General features: G+C 39.6%; 1 protein-coding gene across 1 annotated transcript; it reads left to right on the plus strand.

The window, feature by feature from the left end:
* The first annotated feature begins 172 nt into the window (after positions 1–172).
* Positions 173–24,964, plus strand: rheb (Ras homolog, mTORC1 binding). The gene is made up of 8 exons (XM_079806154.1): positions 173–448; positions 8,392–8,463; positions 11,319–11,386; positions 11,844–11,926; positions 13,483–13,539; positions 13,809–13,856; positions 18,328–18,409; positions 24,190–24,964. Exons 1-8 carry the CDS (start codon positions 397–399, stop codon positions 24,280–24,282), a joined length of 555 nt encoding a protein of 184 aa, XP_079662280.1. The 5' UTR covers positions 173–396; the 3' UTR covers positions 24,283–24,964.
* The last annotated feature ends 534 nt before the right edge of the window (positions 24,965–25,498 follow it).

Here is a 25,498-nt window from a genome sequence, read left to right on the forward strand (position 1 = left end):
GTATGAAAATTGTAAAACGCAAGTCTGTGGCGTCTCATCGTTGACATCTGTAGCCATCCAATCACATTCCCAGTTATGGAACCGTTCAGCCAATGGTTGTGCTATTAACAGCGACACGTCCCTCCTCTCAGGGCGGGCTCAACCAATCCAGCGCGCTCATCCTTGCATAATTAACACAGGCTTGCGGTGGGCAGTGACGCAGAGTCTGAGACTTTCCTCGTAATTTATCACACAAAAAAATCGCTTCATTCGCCGGAACGGAGTAATTACTTTATTCCCCTTCCAGCTCCACATCTCTGTAACGCAGTACCGGACCAAACCCATGTGATTTCGTTTGTTCCAGACAGGACAAGCCCTCTTACATGTGGATATTGATGTGGTAGGGAATAAATAAAGATGCCGCAGCCGAAATCGCGCAAGATCGCCGTCCTGGGCTACAGATCCGTCGGTAAGTGGCTCGTTGCGTCTTATGTATCATTTGCATCCGCTTTTGATGTTTCCCCGCATGCATGAGATTGGTGCGCGCTCGCGTGAGCTGAATGTCACCCCATGCGCGAGATGCATCCTCATGCATTAAAGCACGAGCTGAAGCAAGCATGCATTGTGACATTATAATAACATAATACAACACCGCCTCATGCATCCAATCCCAAACTTAATTCGCCTGGTCTTTACGACTAGCGCAGTGTGAATGATGCTCTGCAGATGCATACAGGCCTCAGTCCAGTGTCAAAGTGCTTTATATTCATTATGCTTCATGCATTTTCACTCTTCATATCATAAATAAATATATCAGGCATGCATTCATTTATAGTAGCTTCATATCATCTATATAGATGCACAGAATATGATCAGTGACCCTCATCCTTACATTTTAAAGGCTATATTTTCATGTAAAGAGCCGATTTATACATATTTATGTTGTATCTGTTCCATTTAACATGCTATGTCAATATTTTTCATAGATTTCCAGTAAATTATGTCTTAAAATGTTTGATTTACATCTCAGTTGCTATATATAAAAACCTCGTATTTATAATAAATGCATGGATAAGATACATGAGTTTGGTGTATTAATTCTCTATTCACTTTTCATTGAGCGTGTTAGAGTAATAATTCACCCCAAAATCACACTGAAAATTTTATATTTTTTCATTTTTCAGAGAAATTTTGACCTTCCTCAGCTCTGAGATCTCATTTGAATTGAGGTTCAGCTTAAAAAATGGGAGGTTTTGCATTGTTTTAATTGGGGGTTAAGAGTTGAATTGGAGGGGAAGGTTTTCAGTGAAAACAGTTTGATCATTTGGGAGTTATTATATGAGTTCAGAAGACATATTTTGTCCATTTTGAAGGAGCTTGACATTCCTGCTCATGACTCTGAATCTCTGCTTCCTCCCACTTGAGCTGGATGGTGATCTGATCGATGTTGTGTCAGTGGCCGTTTAGAGCACATGTCTTCTCTCTGCAATAAAACGTTTGCACAGAACATGTGTGTGTGTGTGTGCTGATGTGTGTGACGGTTCCTTGCAGATCACAGCTGAGAGAACATGCCAACATCACATCAGGACACACTTGAGCTGACTTCAGCCTTTGGGAGCTGTTCCTCTCACACTCTCATGACTGTGGCAGGCGTTCTCTGGACGCACTGCAGTCAAACTCAACTCGTTTGTCAGATCATTTTCAATAATATATAAATGAGTGATTCGACAAAAATATGAGACTAAAAAGTAAAGTTTGGTAATAAAATGTGGGTAATTGTTTTCTCAGGTAATAAGTTACGCAGGTTGTAGTAAAATTCTCTATTTCAATTGAAACAAATTCTATATATGGCCACTATAACATCATTTTTTTGGGGGGCGAAATAATATTTTGGGTTACCAGAATTTTGGTGCGACATTCAACAATTCATCCATCCACCCACCCATCCATCTACTCGTCCATCCATTCATTCATCCAGCCACCAGTTCATCCACCTATCCATCCACCAATCCTTTCATCCAAACACCCACCCATCTACACATCCATCCACTCATTCATCCATCCATCCACTCATTCATCCACCCATCCATCCATCCATCCACCAATCCTTTCATCCAAACACCCACCCATCTACACATCCATCCACTCATTCATCCATCCATCCACTCATTCATCCACCCATCCATCCATCCATCCACCAATCCTTTCATCCAAACACCCACCCATCTACACATCCATCCACTCATTCATCCATCCATCCACTCATTCATCCACCCATCCATCCATCCATCCACCAATCCTTTCATCCAAACACCCACCCATCTACACATCCATCCATCCATCCTCTCATTCATCCACCCATCCATACACCCATCTATTCATCCACCCATCCATCTGTCCATCCATCTAGTTATCCATCCATCCACCCACCCATCTACACATCCACCCATCCATCTACCATTCATCCACCAATCCTTTCATCCAAACACCCACCCACCCATCTACACATCCATACACTCTATCATCCATCCACCCATTCATCCACCCACCAATCCTTTCATCCATACACCCATCCATCCATGATTCCATTCATTATCCACCCATTCATCCATCCACCCACCCATTCATCCACCCATCCATCCATCTGTCCATCCACCCTTCCATCCATCTATGATTCCATTCATTATTCACCCACCCATCCATCCATCTACTCACCTATCCATTCATCCACCCAACCATCCATCCATGATTCCATTCATTATCCACCCATTCATCCACCCACCCATCCAGTCATCTGTCCATCCACCCTTCCATCCATCTATGATTCCATTCATTATCCATCCATCCATCCATCTACTCACCTTTAAATTCATCCACCCACCCATCCATTCATCCATCAACCTATCCATTCATCCACCCACCTACCTATCTGTCCACCCACCCATCCATCATCCATTCATCCACCTACCCATCCATCCATGATTCCATTCATTATCTATCCATTAGGGATGGGCGATATGGACTTAAAAATTTATCCCGATATTTTCTAGTATTTATTGCGATAACGATATCAATGACGATAAATGTAGTATCATTCCCCATGTTTTTGGATACAAGTGAAAGCTGCATGCGTTCTTGCGAGTTTCAGAAAAACAAACAATGATCTAAAGTAAAACGTACATGTCATCAAATAGGCTCCCATAATACATAAAAAAAAAAAAATAAATAAAAAAAAAAAAATATATATATATATATATATATATATAATAAAAAAAAATTATGTAAAATTCCACACCAGCCTTTTCAGAAATGGAAAAGTTGCAGATATAATTGTCTTCTGTAAAGGTGCAGGTAATGTTTAAATAGTGCAACTGTGCTAAAAAACATCACACAATACAAACAATAATAATTTTGAAATCAATGACAAGTTTTACATGTAAACCGATTCTGTATTTATTCATACATGGTGCAAACAGTGGTAAAAATAGCAGAAACAGCAAAAGTAATTATCCCAAAAATGTCTTCAGATTACAAAAAAGTTGAAAATAATGATTTAATGATAGAACTTCAGTAATTTGAGTTGATAAGATAATAATACCACGAATTCTTCTACTAATAAAAATAAACTGCACTAAGGAATAATGAGCTTCTGGGTTCATGAATATTAATCATGTTGTCAGCGCTCATTCTAACTGATTTGCTGAAATCAAAACAGGCACCGTGTAATAGGTGCGCGCCAGCCAATGAGATTCCCGTTTGTGCATTCGTTTCTTCCTGTTCACGAAAGGCTGAATAATTCCAAATAAACGCCATTATTTTACAGGAAAATACAACAAAGGATATTGTTTACATGTAGCACGTCAATTCTGTGTGGTATTAGACTCTCTCACTCTCTCTTTGAGTGTGTGTGAAACACTGAGCGCTCTCAGTCGCGCGCCTCACACTAGTGTTTAATGTGCGTCAAATACACTGCGCATTCATTGAGATTAACTGAAATACTATGCTTTACCGATCGATTGAGACAGAGCGAATCTCTTAAGCGCTCAGTCCAAGTGCTCAGCGAGTGAAAATACATCTGTATGTACAGGTTCAGATTGCCCTCAGGTAGCCCCTCGTTTAGCTATGAACTCTTCCGAAGCTTCCGCCATAGTTGTTTTCGCTCTGCACGTGAGATGCGGATTCAGTGCCGCTTAGGGCACCGAGTGCTGCGGGGGGCACCACAAGACAATTCTCTCTCCAACCCCCGTTCAGCTATACAAATTGACGAACGCAGCCACCGCGGCCATATACGCATATACGCTACAAGTATACGCTTTAAGCATCAAGAGACGGCCAGCGGTGGCACTGTGCGGACGGGTCGCGCTATCAACTAGGCTTTATCGTTATTATCGCGGGAAGTCAAATTCTTATCGTGGGGAGAATTTTTACCGGTATATCGCAAACGATAAGATATCGCCCATCCCTACTATCCATTCATCCACCCACCCATCCATTCATCCACCAACCTATCCATTCATCCACCCACCCACCCACCCATCCATCCATCTGTCCATCCACCCTTCCATCCATCTATGTTTCCATTCATTATCCACCCACCCATCCATCTACTCACCTATCCATTCATCCACCCACCTACCTATCTGTCCACCCACCCATCCATCATCCATTCATCCACCTACCCATCCATCCATGATTCCATTCATTATCCACCCATCCATCCATCTACTCACCTATCAATTCATCCACCCACCCATCCATTCATCCACCAACCTATCCATTCATCCACCCACCTACCTATCCATCCACCCACCCATCCATCATCCATTCATCCACCTATCCATCCATCCATGATTCCATTCATTATCCACCCACCCATCCATCTACTCACCTATCCATTCATCCACCCACCCATCTATTCATCCACCCACCAACCTATCCATTCGTCCACCCACCTACCTATCCATCCACCCACCCATCATCCATTCATCCACCCACCCATCCATCCATCTATCCATTCATCCACCCATCTGTCCATCCATTCATCCACCCATCCATCCATCTGTCCATCCATTCATCCACCCATTATCCATCCATCCATCAATCATCAATTCATCCACCCACCCATCGCCACAACTTCTGATTTTTGTCCCCCTAAAATGTTTTGTAGACCTTAATTGGACCTGTATTGAAAATGTTTCATGAAAGCATGGCTGGAGAAATAAATGTATGTTTCATGTTTGATGATTTAATGAAGCTGTCAGCTCTCATAAGGTTAATTTCAGGCCTCAATATGACGGAGGCATGTGAACTTTAGATAACATGACGTATGTTTTGACTTCCAGTCTCCACTCGATTCAGCCGTCAGTTCTGCATTGGGGACATTTCTGGTTTTCAGCTCACCATATGGCAAAGCCGTAACCTTCACCAGGCAATACTTATGAAAACCTGAGTTTGAGTTTAGTGATGCACTCAAGTCTTTGCAGTTTGATTAAACATCCATACACACCAACATTTTTGTAATTTCCAAAAGCTTTTCAAGTAGAAAGTCTCTTAATCTGTCTGGTGTTGGAAGTGTACAGTATTCCTGCTCATTGCAGACGTCAGCGCTCTGTGTCGGAGTAGAAGGATCTCTGTGTCCACTTCACTGGTCATGACTAAACGCCGGCCGCCCACATCTGGGCTTTGTTTGCGGGGTCACGCGCCGGCCGATCGGAACTGTATGTTCCCGATGCGTTTGCTCCTGTTTCAGGGTCTATTTATAGAGCTGATGAGGAAGGAGGCTTGAAATCAGATGCGCTTCCATTAGAATGGAGGGAATCAGGGCGGCTGCTCTCGAATGGAATCGACAATGGAATAGATGATGCCTTAGACTGTTTAAAAGTTCATTCATATTCCTGATCTTATTGTAAATGATACATCAGTGATGTTATTCTAACAAAAAATAAATGTAATAAAAGCAAAAAAATTGGGTTAGAATAGAAGTTTCCGCCTAAAGGGGCCTTGCGCCATTGTAAATGCTCAGTGTGATAAACTCCCCACTTATAAGATCATCTGAGTGATGTAAATTACACCATATTGCCAAATCATTGAATTCAGGTGTTCAATCACTTCATGGCCACAGGTGTGTAACTCAAGCTCTAGGCCTGCAGACGCTTCTACACACATCAGTGAGAGAATGGGCCGCTCTCAGGAGTGTGTGTGTGTGTGTGTGTGTGTGTGTGTGTGTGTGTGTGTGTGTGTGTGTGTGTGTGTGTGTGTGTGTGTGTGTGTGTGTGTGTGTGTGTGTGAGAGTGTGTTCGCTTCTACACACATCAGTGAGAGAATGGGCCGCTCTCAGGAGTGTGTGTGTGTGTGTGTGTGTGTGTGTTCGCTTCTACACACATCAGTGAGAGAATGGGCCGCTCTCAGGAGTGTGTGTGTGTGTGTGTGTGTGTTTTCGCTTCTACACACATCAGTGAGAGAATGGGCCGCTCTCAGGAGCTCAGAGAACTCAAGCATGGGGCCGTGATCGGTGGACACCTGTGCAATAAGTCCAAATATTATACTAAATATTCCACGCTCCACTGTTAGTGGTGTTATAACAAAGAGGAAACAATTGGGAACAATAGCAAGAAGTGGTAAAATCACAGAGCGGGGTCAGCGCATGCTGAGGGTCACAGAAGTCGCCAACTTTCTGCGGAGTCAATAGCTACAGACCTCCAAACTCCTGTGTCCTTCAGATGAGCTCAAGATCAGTGTGTAGAGCTTCGGGGAATGGGTTTCCATGGCCGAGCAGCTCATCCAAGCCTTACATCACTAAGAGCATTGCAAAGCGTGGGATGCAGTGGGGTAAAGCGTGCCGCCACTGGACTCTAGAACAGTGAGACGTGTTCTCTGAGTGACCAATCACGCTTCTCTGTCTGACAATCCCATGGACGAGTCTGGGTTTGGCGGTTGCCAGGAGAACAGGACTTGCCTGACTGCATCGTGCCAAGTGTAAAGTTTGGTGGAGGAGGGATTATGGGGTGGGGTTGTTTTTCAGGGGTTCCCTTAGTTCCAGTGAAAGGAACTCCCAAGACATTTTGGACAATTTCATGCTCCCAACTTTGTGGGAACAGTTTTGGGACGGCCCCTTCCTGTCCCAGCATGCACCAGTGCACAAAGCGTCTCCATAAAGACATGATGAGGAGTTTGGTGTGGAGGAACTTGAGTCCTGACCTCCACCCGATAGAACAGCTTTGGGATGAATTAGAGCGGAGACTGAGAGCCAGGCCTTCTCGTCCAACATCAGTGCCTGACCTCACTAATGCACTTCTAGAAGAATCCCCATAAACACACTCCTAAACCTGGAGGAAAGCCTGAAGAGCTGAAGCTGTTAGAGGTGGTGGGCCGACTCCATATTAAACCCCACAGATTAAGAATTGAATGGCATAAAAGTTAATGTGCATGTAAAGGCAGGCGTCCCAAAACTTTTGGCAATATAGTGTATTAATGATGCAATTTCACACGCCGTTAATTGCATGCATTAACATTGACAGCCCTACTTTTAAATTACCACCATTCACTCGTAAATACATTGACAGGAGAAGTCATAAATCCCAATATGGCGGCTGTAGCCCCGCCTTATATTTAAAAGAGCCAATCACCTTTAGAATTAGAGGCTGTTGCTACAATTGTTACGTTTTACATTTGTTATTGAACTGTAACATTGACAAACGTGTTACATTTTCCCTATTAGCGTGTGGAATGACTTCAGGAACACCCGCTTTTCACAATCCAGTTTATTCCTGCTGGATCAAATCATTGAAGATTCTCCTGCATCTCTAGTCAGAACATGTTTGGCCGCTCCATTTGAATGATCAAACACGCTTCTGTCCTTCAAAGACTTACATTCCGGAATGTCCCGATGTTCCTGTGGGCTTTTCCCTGTGAATGAGAGCTCGCATTTACGAATGCTGGATGCAGAGAGGAACTCGCCGTTGTTATGGCAACCGGCTGCAGGGCAAATCTGCCCACACACTCATTCTGCGTGTGTGTGTGTGTGTGTGTGTGTGTGTGTGTGTGTGTGTGTGTGTGTGTGTGTGTGTGTGTGTGTGTGTGTGTGTGTGTGTGTGTGTATGTCCTGCATTACTACCACTATGGCAGTTTCATCACAAACGCTCTTTTGAATGGGAATGTGTTTAATTGTGATGCATTCACAGAGCGAATCACATGAAACCTGTTATAATAATGATTTCTGCATTATTGTGTCAATCTCTTCAGCATGAGTCTAACAAATGCGCTTTACTATACATGTGTTCTGTGAGCTGTAGGCTGGTCATGCATTACATAACAAACTCTGCATGTTACTTGTGTAAAGTTCATGTTCATTCTCTCATGATTTGAAGGTAAAGATCATATTTCACGCTCACTGACTCTGTTTCTGTGTTTCAGGGAAATCCTCCTTGACAATACAGTTTGTGGAAGGCCAGTTTGTCGACTCCTACGACCCCACTATTGAAAACAGTAAGTCAAGCAAATCACAATTGACTGCATAATAAAAAATAATAATAATAATAATAATAATAATAATGTATGGTTGGGTATTTAAAATGAATTCTGTGAAGTGATAAATGACCATAGATGGGGCATAACATGACCACAGACCGGTGAAGTGAATAACACTGATGATCTCTTCATCTCCTGTTAGTGGGTGGGATATATTAGGCAGCAAGTGAACATTTTGTCCTCAAAGTTGTTGTGTTAGAAGCAGGAAAAATGGGCAAGCGTAAGGATTTGAGGGCCAAATTGTAATGGCTAGACGACTGGGTCAAAGCATCTCCGAAACTGCAGCTCTTGTGGGGTGTTCCCGGTCTGCAGTGGTCAGTCTCTAAGGGCGTTTCCACACCTGAAAGTCCGGACCGAAGTTCACGTTTTGATACATTTGATACATTCGGTTAGTTTCGGTTTGGTTTCACATTGCAATTATGCGAGCGCACTAAAGAACTGTACATGACACACTTGCTCATCATCATCTCTGTGGGCGGCATCTGGACATTGATTGGTTTGTAAACGGACGTGCGTCTGACGTCAGCGTCTTTGACAAGAGTGAATGAACGGACGCATATCGTTGCCACTATTGAACTTTGCATTGCTTGACTATTTTCTTTTCGTTATGACATTTCAAGCTTTATTTACACATATTTCTCATGTTTGTGAGACGAGTATCTGCTGAGCTTCGGTTTATTTGATGTGTAAAGCATGTGATCGATCCCGTGATTATGGTCTGCTATAAACTATTTGCTTCTTATTTATTAAATCCAGGCAATTATCTGATTAAACTTTGATTAAAATTAAGATACAATTTATACAAAACGAAATTCACATTAAAGAAAGGCTTTCTAAGCAAAATCATACAAAATTTCTTTCAAAATCATTTCTGACCTTCTGTCTTCTGACATATTGCGCATCTTTTCATAATCAATGTAGCCTAGATTGAATTTAAAAATAACATTATAATATTTAAACATAAACAGGAACTTCCTGTAAATGGTCTGAAAGTCCGAACCATACAGAAAATGCTTTCACACTAGAAACCAACCGAACCTTTGTTCAGTTTGATCCGGACTCAGACTGCCTCTTTTCGTCTGATCAAATTTCGTCTGTTTGGTCCGGCCCGTGGTCAGGGGAGGTTTCACACCTGCAATTTTGATTCGGACCAAACTGAAAAGTCCGAAAATCCGGACCAAACAAGGTAGGTGTGAAAACGCCCTAAAACTATGATTTATCTTTTATAGCTTGTTGCATCTGGTCTAGTTTGGACATGGTGTTTGTCTGTTTGCTTGTTGGTAAACTCAATGTATTGACCGTATGTTGAACTCCTGTAATCTGTGCGTGTGCGTGTGTGTGTGTGTGTGTGTGTGTGTGTGTGTGTGTGTGTGTGTGTGTGTGTGTGTAAATAAACGCTGGTTTTCTTCTCCTCATCTGGCTGTATGACAGAGCTGTTGGCAGGATGATGTAAACTCTGGAGGAAAGCCGTGTGTGTGTGTGTGTGTGTGTGTGTGTGTGTGTGTGTGTGTGTGTGTGTGTGTGTCATGTTTTGTTGTGCGGTTCGTGAATGGCAGGCGGTATAGATGCAAATGCATGCGACTCCAGCAGCGTCAGCGTTTTTGCTGCTGATTTCAGACGCAGTGGAGATCCAGTCAGCACAGACCAGCATGCACGGCTTCTGCTCTCGGTCACTCTGACTTTGGAAAGCTGCTTTAAGTAGACCAGATGTTGTCTTATTCGATTATGATGTGATGTTTTTAAGGGGCAGTTCATAACGCAGCTGTCCGTCACAGGGGCGGGGCTTGAGTTGTGTGGGTGTGGCTTTCACAGATATGACTCCACCCACACAGTATTCTTTGCTTGTGTTTTTTAAGGGTCTGTAACACATAATTTTCATCAGACTGTATTTAATAGCTTGATTTGCCTTTGCGGGAGGAAAATAAAATAGTCTTTGGTTCTGTTTAAATTAAAAATTTGTCACTGAAAATTAGTTTTACGTTGAATGATCAGAAATACTCGTTGAGATGTTGTTTTTAAATCTATCCTAAATTTTCTAATTAACAACTATTATTATTTTTAGCTATTTCTATATATAAATACAGCATAAATATTTCTGAACTTTGGCCAATAATCATGAACTTAGGGCTAATCACCTGAAGTACATGTTCCCTTTATTTTATAAATATTTTACGTAATTTATAAAATAAAAGATTATTTTAGTTTTTATGTGTACGTTTCCTTTTTCTATAATTAATTTTTTTTCTTAATAGTTTTTAATGGAGACCAGTTACTGGGCATAATATACACACCTTCCTTTATATCAATTTGAACCTACAATCATAATTGATTTAAAAGAAAAGTCTTATATATATATATTAGTACACATGAACTGGCCATTATATACATACATTATGTAATATCTAAAGTAACACATGCCAACATTTAAAAGTGTTTATAAGTTATTCATATTTTTATAATAATCATAAATGTTTCTTGAGCAGCAAATCCTCATATGAGAATGATTTGTGAAGGGTCATGTGACACTGAAGACTGGAGTAATGATGACAAATTCAGCTTTTATCACAGGAATAAATTAAACTTTACTATATATTCACTATATATTGATTTTGATATATTGATATAACACAATATATTATGTATTGATCAAATAAAGGCAGCATTGGTGAGGAGGAGAGACATTTTTCAAATCTTGCTGACCCTAAACCGAAGTTTATGTTTGTTTTTATGATTTGTGTGTTATTAATGTTGGTGTATTGATCATATCTGCTGATGTCTGCAAACTCTCTCTCATCTGCTGTTTCTCTCCGCAGCATTTACGAAAATGATCACAGTCAACGGGCAGGAGTATCACCTGCAGCTAGTCGACACAGCTGGACAGGTCAGAGCACCTTTACTCACACACACGTCTTTACAGCCTAACGTTAAATTACAGATGATGCCTTGACAACTCACTGAGATTAAATACGTTTAGGTTGAAGTAATACAACGGAAATAACAATGAAGCTAAGTAGAATTATGATAAATTACTAATATTATTAAAACGTAAACAAATTCAAATAAATTGAAAATATTAAAATAAAAGCCAATTTAAAATATTAATAAATACTATAATAGTGAACAAATAATGCTAAAATAACAATGCATATATGGCAAAAAAAATCTTTTTTTTTTCTTCACAAACTTGTAATGAAGAAAACGCGTATGAATAATTTTAAATTATTGAAATACATTTGTTTCAAGAAGTTGTAAAAAAAAAAAAAAAAAAAAAACGTCATAAATCATCATTTATTTTTTTAAAGCATCTCTGAAGTGTGTTTTGAATCTCCCTCTTTCAGGACGAATACTCAATCTTCCCTCAGACCTACTCCATAGACATCAACGGTTACATTCTGGTGTATTCAGTCACGTCAAATAAAAGGTAAGAGCAATGATGATCATTCCTGATGGTTTTAAACTCTTAGATAAGTCCATACACACCATTCTCATCTCCGTGCGTGCCGTAACTCTGTCTGACACACACACCGTTAGCCTAGCTTAGCACAAAGACTGGAGGTAAATGGCTCCAGAGTCCAGCTAGCCTACTGCTCAATAATTGTCAAAATAACGCCAACATTTTCCTATTTACATGTTGTGATGTGTATAGTTACATTGTGTACTAAGACAGACAGAAAATTAAAAGTTGTGATTTTTCTAGTGTAGATGAACATCAGTCTGTTTCGACTTTACATGATCACGCCCATAAACATGACGCGGAACAAAGCGAACTGTGATTGGTTGCGTTACATGTCAGTCAAACGTCCTCTTTGGCGGTCCTTGACCAATGAAAGCGGTGACGGAGTCCAGACATTCTGCCGTGAGGTCGTCTATGAAAGCCTTTAGACTTCTGGAAAGGGGCGGACTCAAGAAAGGGGCGGACTCAAGAAAGGGGCGGACTCAAGAAAGGGGCGGGCTCAAGAAAGGGGCGGCCCTGCGGGGCATAGGTAACGTCCCCTACAGGAGCCCGTCTTGGACCCACTTGTAAGGTCCAGGAGACATTGCGAACCTTCGCTCTTCCATCTCATAAAGGGGTACCCCCAATTTAGAGAATCAGGCAGTTAAGGATCCAGTTATCATAATTTTTTATTCTCTTTAAAACGGTTTTAATTATCCTTGTTTCTATTTTGAATTCTTATACATGGTATGTTTATTTCTTATGCATATGTTATCACAATTTTAATTCATTTTCTATGTAAAGCACTTTACCATTGTGTATGAAATGTGCAATATAAATAAACTTGCCTTGCCTTATGGATGTTTTTGCAGAGAAAATCAATAATATTATAACAAATAATTATCAAAGTCTACAGTTCAATTAAATAAATATGTGCGCCGCATGTTTCAGAGTGAAGAGAGGCTTATCTACAAAAATAAAAGTCTGATGGTTTAACATTTGAAATACAAAAAATTAAGACAGCCATAGATATTAGTATTTTCACATTTAAATGCATTTTTACAGTGAAATATTGCAATATTAATATTTTTTACTTTAATATTTAGATTTTGATGATACATTTTTAAAATAGTTTTTATTTGGTAGCAATAATACTAATAACTTATTTTTTAAAATATGTTTCCCCAAATGGTGATCTTTGCGTTTTTAAAATCTGAATATGTAAATGAATATGTTTCCATACGTCCTTCATTATAAAGCGTCTGAATTCATTCGTCTGGAGGCATAAAGCCCAAGGACATGATGTGACTAATAACTTTGTCAAGAGTCGTTCCATGAATTTATGAATGTTTTTATGAATAATGTTTTAGGAGGATGATGGGGTTTATGCCACAATCTAGTTCTGAGCAGGTGTTTTATTGCTTTATGAATAATGCAATAAACCACTAGATATGTTCTGTGATTAATCACCTCTGCCTGTATTATTCTCATTAAGTCACTTAATCCATTCCCAATCCTGATCGGGCTCTCCCTCTTCTTTGCAGTTTTGAAGTAGTAAAAGTTATCCATGAAAAATTGTTGGATATGGTGGGAAAAGTACAGTAAGTATGTTTATTTTATTCATTTATGAATTCAGATGTGCCAAATTCAGTTCATTAGTGAGATGGGAGTTGTGTTGATAATTAAAGCTAGTATATTAAAGTCAACATGAATCATTTAACTTTCATAATGTGAGGAATCATTCATATTAAAGAATATTAATGTGGTTATGACTGTAATGATGAATTATCAGCAGAATAAACAACATTTGCATGTTAAACACTGTGTGTCATAAATTATCTACATTAATGTCACAATGTCCTTTTCCTAGAGTACCCATAATGCTGGTGGGCAATAAGAAAGACCTTCACATGGAACGGTACGTCACATGAGGCTATTTTTGCATCAGGAGCATTTGATTAATGAAAGCATGTGATGTTCTCTTCCTGATACGTCACATGATGATGATGAGGATGTGCTTCAGCACTTTCACATGTTCCTGCAGATTATCTGGCCTAAATTAAAGGCAAATTAATCTTTCTGCAAAAAACTATAATAACTCTGAAGTCAGACGTTGTCAGAAGAGAGAGCATAGTTTCTAAAGGAGTACTTATTATAGTTCTTTAAAGGGGTCATGAACTGAGAAAGCGTATAAGACATACAGTATATTTGACATATAAGAGGTCATTGTTATATAAAAAGGTCCTGTAAGTTTCAGAACTCAAAACTTGTTAATAGAGCTGAGATCGGTCTCAAAAAATCAAGCCCGACCCGACCCAAGCCCGTGCATGTGGTGTCCGAGCCCGGCCCGACACATTAACTGTAATTATGAGTCCACTCATGAACCCTCACCAGTAAAACAACGCTCGCTCAAATCCCGCTCACACATGACATTTATATGTACTGTAGCCTACTATACTTGTTATAGCCATTAAACAATGTATTTTGTTTCATATTTATGTTTAAATATAATGTTATTTTTAAATTTCATCTGATTATGAAAAGAGCAAAGATGCGAGTGGGTCAGAAATGATTTTGATCACTTCATTAAGTTTTGTAGAAAGCCTTTCTTTAAAGTGAATTCGTTTTGTATAAATTGTATCTTAATGCTATAGCAGACAATAATCGTGAGCGATCACGCTTATTCTTGAACATGTCTCATAAATAAACCCAAACTCAGCAGCTACTGCCTCACACACATGAGAAATATGTGTATAGAAAGCTTGAAATGTCCACTTTTAAACGAAACAATTCGAAACGGAAAGAAACGCGAGGCGCTCCTGACTGGCGTCTCAGAGCGGTTCTGTTCTGCTCCATCACTGCGTGTGCTGCGAGTTTAACACGCATCTTTAGGCTAATCCTGACTGGTGCAACTTATTAAATATATATTATTTCTGATTATGGCATAGCTTTCTGCCCACCCAATTAGGCTAATAAAGTAATGATTAAAAAAACACAAATGCCTGATCAAGGGCACGACCGGGTCGGCTCAGGTCAAGTTCGGGCTCGGGCAGAGAATCTAAACTCTAGTCTAAAAACAGTTTATGTTGAAGCCAATCTGCCATAATGACAGGATGTGAAATGTGTGTAGCTAAACACCGCCTCCGCCAGTTTAACCCCGCCCACTGAATCACGCATGCCAGTGTAGTAGCGAACAGACTCTTACGATATGGACTCGACAATAATGACACAACATGCATGTAACCGTGTTGATTCTAAAACCTGATCTGAGACCAGTGATTTCTGATATGATTCATGTACAGTCAGATGTGTCAGTAAATCAAACCAGTGACTAAACGCTCAACTTGGCGTTGTTTCTCTCAGTAAAATTAAAATAATCTGTTATTTAAACGGATTAAATTATATTTAGAAAGTAGGGATGCCACAATTCTCAATATAATATTGAACCGTTCGGTACGGCATTCATGGTTCAATACGCGCTTGTGAATCGGTTCTGCATTTAATTAATTATTATTCTATAATTTGCCTCCATCCCAATATACTGAACAACGCGACATACATTCACATCACTGGTTAGTCGTAGAGTTATACTCACGGAACACTATAGTTATTCACAATCACCAAAGTTCATTATTTGCATGCGTTTTACAGCCTTGCCGGTTAAACATTTCATTTTATTTTAAAATGCGCTTTTCCGAGCACGCGCACTAAACACCTGTCAAACACGTGATTACTGGACTAAGTAGTCTTACTGCGCTAATACTGTCAAATACACACAAGGTTAACATAAATGCAGTCGGTTATGTCTAAAGTGAAAGTAAACAGTGTGTGTGTATATTAGATGCGTGCAGGTCTTAAATTGACAGCAGCACAGCCTATAGTGAACACGCGGTCCTTAAAGGGCAGTTCACCTCTAAAATGATGTCATTATTTACTCACTCTAATATTGTTCCAAACCTGTTTTCATTTCTCAATGACAGAATTTTCATTTTTGAGTGAACTTTCCCTTTAATGTTAAAGGGTTAGTTCACCCAAAAATGAAAATTCTGTCATTAATTACTTACACTCATGTCGTTCGACACCCGTCAGACCTCCGTTCATCTTCAGACACAAATTAAGATATTTTAGTGTAAATCTGATGGCTCTGAAAGGCCTCCATTGGCTCAATGCACTTTACACTCTCAAGACCCTTAAAAGGTACTAAAGACGTCATTACAAAGTCCATCTCACTACAGTGGTTCTACAATAACTTTATTGAGTGACAAGAATAGTTTTTGTGCGCAAAAAAAACCTAAATAACGACTTGTATAGTGATGACGATTTCAAAACACGGCATCATGAAGCTTCGAAGCGTTATGAATCAGCGAGTCATGATTCGGATCGCATGTGTCAAACCGCCAAACTGCTGACTTTGGCGATCCAAACTGCTGAATCGACTCACTGATTCATAACGCTTCGAAGCTTCATGATGCCGTGTTTTGAAATCGTCAAGTTTAAGTAAGGTTTTTCAATTCTTTTAAGTAAAATATAGAAAGAGTCTTGCAATAAAAAAAGAGTATTTTTTTCTCCTTAACCTCTTGCTGTTCCTGTCGCCTAAGAGTAGAATAGCATAAAACTGATGTGAGAAGCCATCAGAACCGAACTGAACCGAAAACCGTGGTTAAAAACCGAGGTATGTATTGAACCGTGGACTAACTGTATTGTTGCATCCCTAATAGAAAGCGGTAAAAGAACGCTCCCTTTAGAATCGCTGGAGCTGTCAATCAAACAGCACAGGTTTATCAGTGACTGAGTTCTGACTGAGACTCATGTCAAAACTCCAGTTATAATCCACAAATCTCTTATTTACATTGTGTTTGCACTGTTAGTTATGATGAAAGCATTCGCTAGTGTGCAGAAATCCAGTTGCAATGACGAGATCACTGCATTCATACGCTCAACATGTGTCATCGGCTACAATGATCATCACTGCAACCTTTCATGCCACAATCTCAATATAATACTATAATTAACACTTATCATGATTAGTTAACCTTTATTTAACCAGCCAATCACAGCAGTGGGCGTTTACACTGAAGTCTCAGACACGCCCCTTACAACAGAGGCTAAAATCATGGCAGGAAAAATGCCTTCTATTTCTAAATAATTATGACCATTTTTGATGTAAAAATCATACTATATATACATTATAATTGCATCTCATGAAACATTATAAAACAATGCAGTTCATGACCCCTTTATAAGAATACACTTAATCAGATCTCAATCATAACTTGACTCTTTCTCCATTTCTCCAGTTTTTCCAGTATTTTTATTGTTTTAAACAAATGTAAAAAGGACATTAGTTCACTAGTACTAGAATTAAACTGTTGTGAACTTGAAGTAGAGACCAGGAGACGTTGGGATCAAAACAGAAGTGATTCTTTTAATGAGAACTCTCTGTGCTGCAGGTCGTCCGAAAACAGTCTGATTTAACAGTATACCTGATAGGTTATATACATTCCAAAGGGGGAGGGGTTATACAGCAGAGGAGGAGACACTCTGAACAATCAATGCAAATGTTGTATAGGTAAAAAGGACACACCCTACATAACTGTGTCTCTCGTCCAGATTCAATCAGCATAACAGTGCCATTCAAATCATAGATGCTAATCCAATCACTCAGGCAGTATTGCTCTTGTCATGGTAAATAGTCAGGAAGTTCATAAAGACAAAATACTTAATGTCTCAAGCACTTACACAGCCTGACGTAATCTCCTTAGAATTTCCTCAAGTTTACTTCAAAATGTAAAACACAAATATAGATAATGTTTTCAGTTATATTCTATTACATTGGAACCTAGATATAACAATGTATAAATGTGTAATCTTACAAAACTCTTCCACTGAACAGTATTTCAGACAATAGTTGACTGTGAGTAGAGAGGAAAGGGTTTTCAGGATGTGATGTAATCCGTGTAAATTCCCCCTCGTTGAAGCTGGATGTGAGGCGGTGGAATAAACCCGCTGTCAACATCCTTTACTAGCGTTTCCTTCATAATGTGAGCGCAATCTGAGCCTCGGGAGGGATGATGGGTCCGTTATTCCTGCAGTGAAGCCTCATGCTACACACACATTAGAGGAAGGCCAATGAAACGCAGAGGCTGATGAAGCAGCTTCCCTGTGTATCTCGTGTTTCGTTTCGTGATCTGCGGTGTATCGATCCTCTGAGCTTTCTGGCTCCGTCAGGGGTCCGGCTTAACTCTCTCCCTCATTCCCTCATGTTCACGCCTCATTATTTAACCTTTATTTGAACCAGAAGAGAATCCTCTCTAGGAAAAATGAGTGTAGATGTGTGTGGGCTTGTGCACTTGAATGTATTTGAATCTGTAAATGTGTGTCTCTCTCAGTGTCATCAGTTGTGAAGAGGGCAAAGCTTTGGCGGAATCGTGGAACGCAGCGTTCATGGAGTCCTCAGCCAAAGAGAATCAGGTAATGATGCGTTTCCTGTCCGACCTCCTTCCTCTTCCTCTAGTGCGATCTGAGGAAGCGCTGCATCTGCTGATGACTTCAGTGTGTTACTCTCAGAAAAGCATCATTGATCGCCACACACACTCTCTGATGGTCGATAACGTTTGATCCAACGGTCGGTCTGTATGCATTCAGTGTTTACTAAATGACTCGCTCCATCTCTGAATCGACTGTCCTCCTCAGCTGACATCATCAGTCCCTGTTATTATTATTCAGTCTCCTGTCATTTGTCAGCAGGGGCACAATTTTGGCCCCTATGAAAGAATGAGAGGTCGGGCCCCTACCGCACCCATTACGCACCAAACATACAAGCCAACCTAGCTATCCAAAATCTTTGGGCCCTATTGAAGCTCATGGCGTAGGTGCACTTAGGGCGTGTCCAAATCCCCTCTTGCTAGTTTAACGATGGAAAAAATTGTCCCCTGAATTGGCGCATGGTCCAAAAGGGTCGTCCCTCGTCTCTTAATGAGTCATGGGTGTGTTTTGGGCGTAACGTGCAATAAACCAATCAGAGTCTCATCTCCCTTTCCCTTTAAAAGCCAATTGCGCTTGCGCCATACCGGATTCATAGGCCCCATTTACACTGCTCGGTTCAAGTGACCCAATTCCGATTGTTTTCCCTCTCATGTGGCACAGATCGGATTTGACATGTGAACGTGTAAGCAGGAAAAAACAGCATGAATTCTGATATCCTCAGATCGAATTCAGGCCTCGCTCATATGTGGTAATAAATCCGATATGATTTGCATTTGCGTCTGCCATGTAAGCGGTCGAATCGGATATATTGCCCAGTAAATGCGAGTCGTACGTCATTGAAAAAGGGACTGAGGCGAATGACGACAAATCAGGTGGACACCAACTGCGATCAAGGGCTCTCCTCTTTTTTTCCCTGCTTTACGAGAGCAATGTTTTGCTGACCTTTAAAGATAAAACATTGAATAATCACTTCATCTGCATCCATTGCGTCCATTGCATATTGCGCCGTTTTACTTCCTTTTCCAGGTCAGAACGTCTTGGGCTGTTTCGCCAGTCTTTAGTGTAAATGCAAATATCAGATACGGGTTGCTTTTAAAAGATTATGTATGCGGGTCATCAAAAAAATCGGATATACCGTAAAACTTCAAATAATAGCCCGGGCTTCTATTTACCCAAATCGCCCAAACTGCACCAGCTTGTATTTGAAACAGGCGTCTATAAGAGACAGGCCTTTAATTTACTGTTGAGATGTTCGAGCATGACAGTAGGAGGTTACCATTACTCTATTCATCACTATCATCATCCCCGTGATCCTCAATTACAAATTAATTGGCGAATTCCTCCTCCTCGTCGCTCTCCTCCACTTCTCTCTCTCCGGACTACGCTAACTGCCTTGCATGCACTAACTGTTAACAGCTCCCGCCCAGATCCGCGGCTCTCCCTCTCTGAAACAATGGATAAGGTGATCCTCGCTTCCATCAGAAGCTACTGTCAGGTCACATACCTAAGATAACATCCCGAAGTTAATGAAATATATTATCTCCTCTTTCTCCCTCGCACACACAAACACACGCACGCGTGTGCGTGCAAGCATACCTTAAAGGAATTTTTCAGCCACTCCGTATCCAGCTTTACCCACGCTTGAAATTTGACAACTGTCAGCTTAAATGTCGAATCATACTTTTTTTCTTTTTGTCTCCATGGTGGTATTGAGAGAATTAAGAAAAACTGAAGACTGAAAGTTCGTTAACCTCTTTGTTATGTTGCCACAGTGATGAGTTGTTCATGAGCGGTTGCGTCTGTACGCGTGAAATCTAATCAAAACATAGAACAGACGATCTGACGGGTTTGAGAAGATCAAATACAGCCGATACTAAAAAACAGACCCGGCGTCTATTTGAGACCGGCCTTTATTTACCCAAACCTGTCGTCACACCAGGCGTTTAAAAGAGACGGGTGTCTATTTGGGACTCGGCTATTATTTGAAGTTTTACGGTAGTCACCAAATTGGAATTGTGCATCAAGCCCTGCAGGTGTAAATGCCGCCATATTTACATGCCGGAATTTGCGAGCGGAAAGACTGAATGCGTGTATATTATCCTTGTCCTACCAGACTCTCGTACATTTCATTGGTTCAGAGTCTGGCCGCTCTCCATTGACAAGCGTTAACTTCCTTGAAGGCGGGAACTCTGTTGAAGTTTAAAACTATTGGATCTGCCATAACCAATCGCTAACGTTTGGTCGGGACCCATGTCATCCCAAACTAGCGCAAGACATCAACGTCATCGTTCTCAGCCACTCGCTCTGTTCGCTGATTGGACCGGTTAAAATTAGACCGGAGAAAACCAGAGAATATACCGCAATCCCAGACGGAGAACTGAAGGAAAATGAAAATTGAGCGGAAGTACGTAGGATGGCGGAGCCAGGCTAGTATGATAGGGCCCTTAGTCTACAATTTAATAATACTGACCTATTTTTGCCAGAAATGCTAAATAAACCGTAATTTTGTTTAATTTGTAACTTTGGTAGATTATATAATTTCTATTGCATTACTTACTAGTACTGTTACTACTAATAAAACGATCTCTGGGGGGCCCAAAAATGCGTGGGTCCTAACTAGGGCTGTGCGATATTGAAGAAATATGTGATATCCTTGTTAAATAATGCGATATTCGATATGCGATACGATATTGCTTTAAGTGTGTAAAATCTATTTCTTTCCCCAACTGATATCTTTCACTTAAAGCGCAACCGACTGTGTTTACAAGACAGCCATTTTGACACAACTGTGTGTGTTTTTTACAGTATGAGTGTGTAATAAGACATGAAAAAATGAACGGCTTGTGCGCACGTTTCGGTGTGTGTCAGACAGCGCAAGACTGCAAGTTGTTTTTCGCAAGTTATTGCGTTTAATAACTGTTTTTAACATCAAGCAAGTCACATAAGTAACAGTCGTGTGCTCAGTCTATTCTCTGATATATGCATCAACCTAAAACGTACACTTTTCACAATGTTGAAGTAGCCTATTAAAATCATTCAGATATTGCGTGCCCTTGCGATATGCATATTGCGATATGTACTTTTCCGATATTTCGATCATTTCTATAAATTGCGCAGCCCTAGTCCTAACTTCCCCCCCCTTAACGCCTCCCTGTATGTCAGATCTCAAGATGCTCTTCCAGTAGTTTTGCACCTGAAAAAACGCAATCAAAAAATATTTAGACCTATTTGTTTAAATAAAAATCCATTTGCATGAACAAATTCACAAACAAACTAATAAACTTATTGCAATGCGTATTTGTCAGTCGTACATAAAAGAAACCGGTTAGATTTCTGCAATCGTTCTAATAAACTGAATGTGTATTAAACACCCAATAACCGGAGTAATATATTATCATCAATAAATCCAATTGATGAATAAAAAAGGCTCTGAATATTGCTGATTCCACAGCTAGCCATATATTAATCATGTTCATACTTAGGAACTTAAAATTGAAATGTTTTCACAATCAACACATTTGAATAAATGCATGTCAAATTGTGATTTTATTTAAATCAATTCAAATGGATGCAAAAAGTTGATAATAAAATATGCCCTTTTTTTTTAGAGTGCAGAAGTCTGACCTGTTTAATTTATGCATGACTGACAAATATACATCACATTATGTTTATTTGTTTGTTTGCATAAAATTTATGCAATTAAAATACATGAACCTTAAATTTAAGCCTAAATATGTTTTTGAGTGCTCTCACGTCCATCGCACTCCACCATTGCTGGATCATCAGCAGATGTGTAGCGAGACGGGACTGATATCACAGTTCCTGAGTTCAGATCCCTGTTGGTTTTCCTTCAGTTCCGGAGCAGACAGACCCTGTCCATGATGGCGTCTCGCGTCTCTCAGCAGAATCAGCTTTATTTATAGAGGTGTTGATGAAGAGATGCAGCTCATTTTGTTCATTCTATAATCTGATTTTTGAACACTGAAACCCATAGAGTTTGATTTACAGTATTTATTTATTTAATATTAGGGGCCAGGCACTGAAAGTGTGTAGGCACTGATTGTATCCGTTGACGTTCTTATTATTATTATTCTTCCACACTTGAGTCTTTAGCAGCCCATAGAACCGTATGGTAAAAAGTTGTGTAATTTGGCACACTGATCGAGGACAGTCCAAACATTCACCACAGCAAATTTAGTGTCTCTAACTCGATCACTCTAGCGCCACCACCTGTCCAAAGTTTGACTTGCGTTTGTGCTAATAACTTTTGAACCGTAAGGGCTAGAAACAGGTTAGGGGCAAAATCAAACATTCACATGCTTATAACTTTGTGCATGGCAGATAATTATTGCTTGCAGCTATATTTATTATTATTATTATTATTATTATTATTATTATTATTATTATTATTATTATTATTATTATTAGGAATGTTCCAATATCACTTTTTCCCGATATCAATACTTTAATTTTTGGTACTTGCTGATACTGATTACCTGTATTTTCATTGCATTTGTAATTTTCATGTAAAATATTAGTTAGTGTTATTTCAGTATCATTGAGATACTATAATAGTTATTAATATTTTGAATTCGTTTTTTTATATTTATATTGTTCGTTTTAAAGTTTTAGTCATTTTGTTGTGTCTTTGTAATTTTTAGCATTTTTTTTAATATGTTGAAAGTTTTAAACTTTCATTTCAGTTTTAGTTATTTTAGTAAATCAAGTTTAAAATGCAAAATATTGCTTTGGCAACTTATAATATCAGTTCATGTTTATTTTATTTCAAGTAATGACATTTTTTTTGTATGGTTTTAGTTTTAGTTAACTATAATAACTCTGGGTAGAGAAATTCAAAAATGAATTATATTAGCTTCATTTGTTTAGTAAATGGATGTTTCCTTATCATTAATAATCATTTTCATGATTAATTATGCATGTGTTGTACAAGTTTCTGATACTTTCATTGCTCACTCAATTATTTTTTCTCAGCAAATTATGCCAAACTGGGACTGAGAAATTAAAACTATGCACACTTTATAATATTAATAATGGAGGCATTAGTAATGAAAATGCATCAATTATGTCATTCAATCAATCAATTTAGGATGCCCAATCAATAATGCATGAATTTTTAGTCCAAAATACAAAAAAAACCTAACCCTTTCAGTGGTAAAATCATAAATTCTCTCCAGTTACATTTATATAATCTGCATATTAATAAATCAAAGTAAATTGCATTGTTTAGTCAAAGATTGGTTTGTTAAGGGAGCAAGTATTATCTTATATGTTACGTTTCAGTCAAATAATCAGAGATGTCGTTGATTGCTAATGTTTTATTATATTTATACATTTATATTGTCTTTGATGCTATTATTTTTCTTAAATGTGCTGCTGTTTTATGAATTTTAAATGAATTTGTTGGACTATTGGTTAACATGAACCAATCTCCCACACGGCTGAAGTACAAGAGAGGTGGAGCAGGATCCTCCTGAATGAAGATCTTGATGTGTGTGTGTGTGTGTGTGTGTGTGTGTGTGTGTGTGTGTGTGTGTGTGTGTGTGTGTGTGTGTGTGTGTGTGTGTGTGTGTGTGTGTGTGTGTGTGTGTGTGTGTGTGTGTGTGTGTGTGTGTGTGTGTGTGTGTGTGTGTGTGTGTGTGTGTGTGTGTGTGTGTGTGTGTGTGTGTGTGTGTGTGTGTGTGTGTGTGTGTGTGTGTGTGTGTGTGTGTGTGTGTGTGTGTGTGTGTGTGTGTGTGTGTGTGTAGACGGCGGTGGAGGTGTTCAAGAGGATAATCCTGGAGGCAGAGAAGATGGATGGTGGCGCTCCACAGGGCCGGACGCCCTGCTCTATGATGTAGATAACCCCGCCCCCCTCCCTCCCTGGCCCCGCCCCCTCTCCCACAGTCTGCCCCGCCCACCGGAGAACCAGCACAAACTTTTCTAGCAAAGCATGTTTGTTTCAGGCTGGCGTTTGGGGTTCACTGAGCAGCTGTGCTTTTGTGTTTTGGTCTAGTTTACGGTTAAGACTCGGTTAGCTGTAGGATTAACGGATTTGAACAGGGTTAAAGACTCTTAATATGAAATGTTTGCTAGAAAAGTCTGTTTCTAGAGCCCTCCTGCCCCGGCCCGCACCACAGCACTGGACACTGGGATATCCCTCTACTTGAAGTGGCTAACTGCCTGTTTCCTGCATAGACATTTTCTTTTAAACCTTTTTTTATACTTCATTTGAATTTTTTAGTTGGGATATTTTGTTCTTTTTATTTATTCAGAACTATCTGTGACATAACACACACACACGCACACACACACACACACACACACACTCCCTCTGCTTCATGTCTCCGTCTTCAGCCTTATGTTTGCATTCAGCTCTTCTCTACCTCTCATCTTCCTCTCTGTCCTCAACCCTTTGGAATTTGTATATCGTGTTTCTTAAACGGTAATTATGGCCAATAAAGTTGGCAGCATTCATTCAGTAGTGAATGTTGTTGGACTTTTTTTGATTGTAATCATTAAACGCAGCATTTTGTTTCACTATCTCTGGAGTCGCTTGCTGTGATTTACACAATAACACACACAAATGAGTATGCAGTTTCAAATGAGTGTTTTTATTTTCTTAATCATTCATTTTTCAATACACAGGTACTTCCCTTGTCAAAAAATCATAAAGGTTTCCAGTAAGAAACTTGTACATTTAGAATTTCTATCCTATTTTGGAACCGTTCCTATAGGATTCTGTTAGTCTTGTCCTATAAGATTCTTATCTGATTCCGATAGGATTCTGTGGGAATTGTCTTCACTCAAAAAAATGCTGGGTTATATAAAATAAATAAAATAACCCAAGTTTATTCTCGAGTCTTCGTGTTTGAGTCATTCGTTCATCAAGTCCCAGCCCCATAGGCAAGGCTATGTAGTCACCGGAAACAGAAAAGATGAGTTAATCTCTCGAGTCTTCGTAACTGTGATAAGACAACTTTTTCCAAAATTTTTGAAAGAAATGGCAATTTTGAGATAATTATTCAAACGCTTTACATCATCATTGGGCTTTTTAAGCAACGGCTGGACAACTAC

Source organism: Gobio gobio, assembly GCF_949357685.1.
Source record: "Gobio gobio genome assembly, chromosome: 23".
Taxonomy (NCBI): domain Eukaryota; kingdom Metazoa; phylum Chordata; class Actinopteri; order Cypriniformes; family Gobionidae; genus Gobio; species Gobio gobio.

Bases quoted from the DNA above. Each gene is read 5' to 3' on its own strand.
- rheb (XM_079806154.1), top strand. From the start codon at position 397: ATGCCGCAGCCGAAATCGCGCAAGATCGCCGTCCTGGGCTACAGATCC. The intron at 11,927-13,482 runs GTAAGAGCAATG...TCTTCTTTGCAG, and splicing joins TCAGTCACGTCAAATAAAAG to TTTTGAAGTAGTAAAAGTTA. The intron at 18,410-24,189 runs GTAATGATGCGT...GTGTGTGTGTAG, and splicing joins CCTCAGCCAAAGAGAATCAG to ACGGCGGTGGAGGTGTTCAA.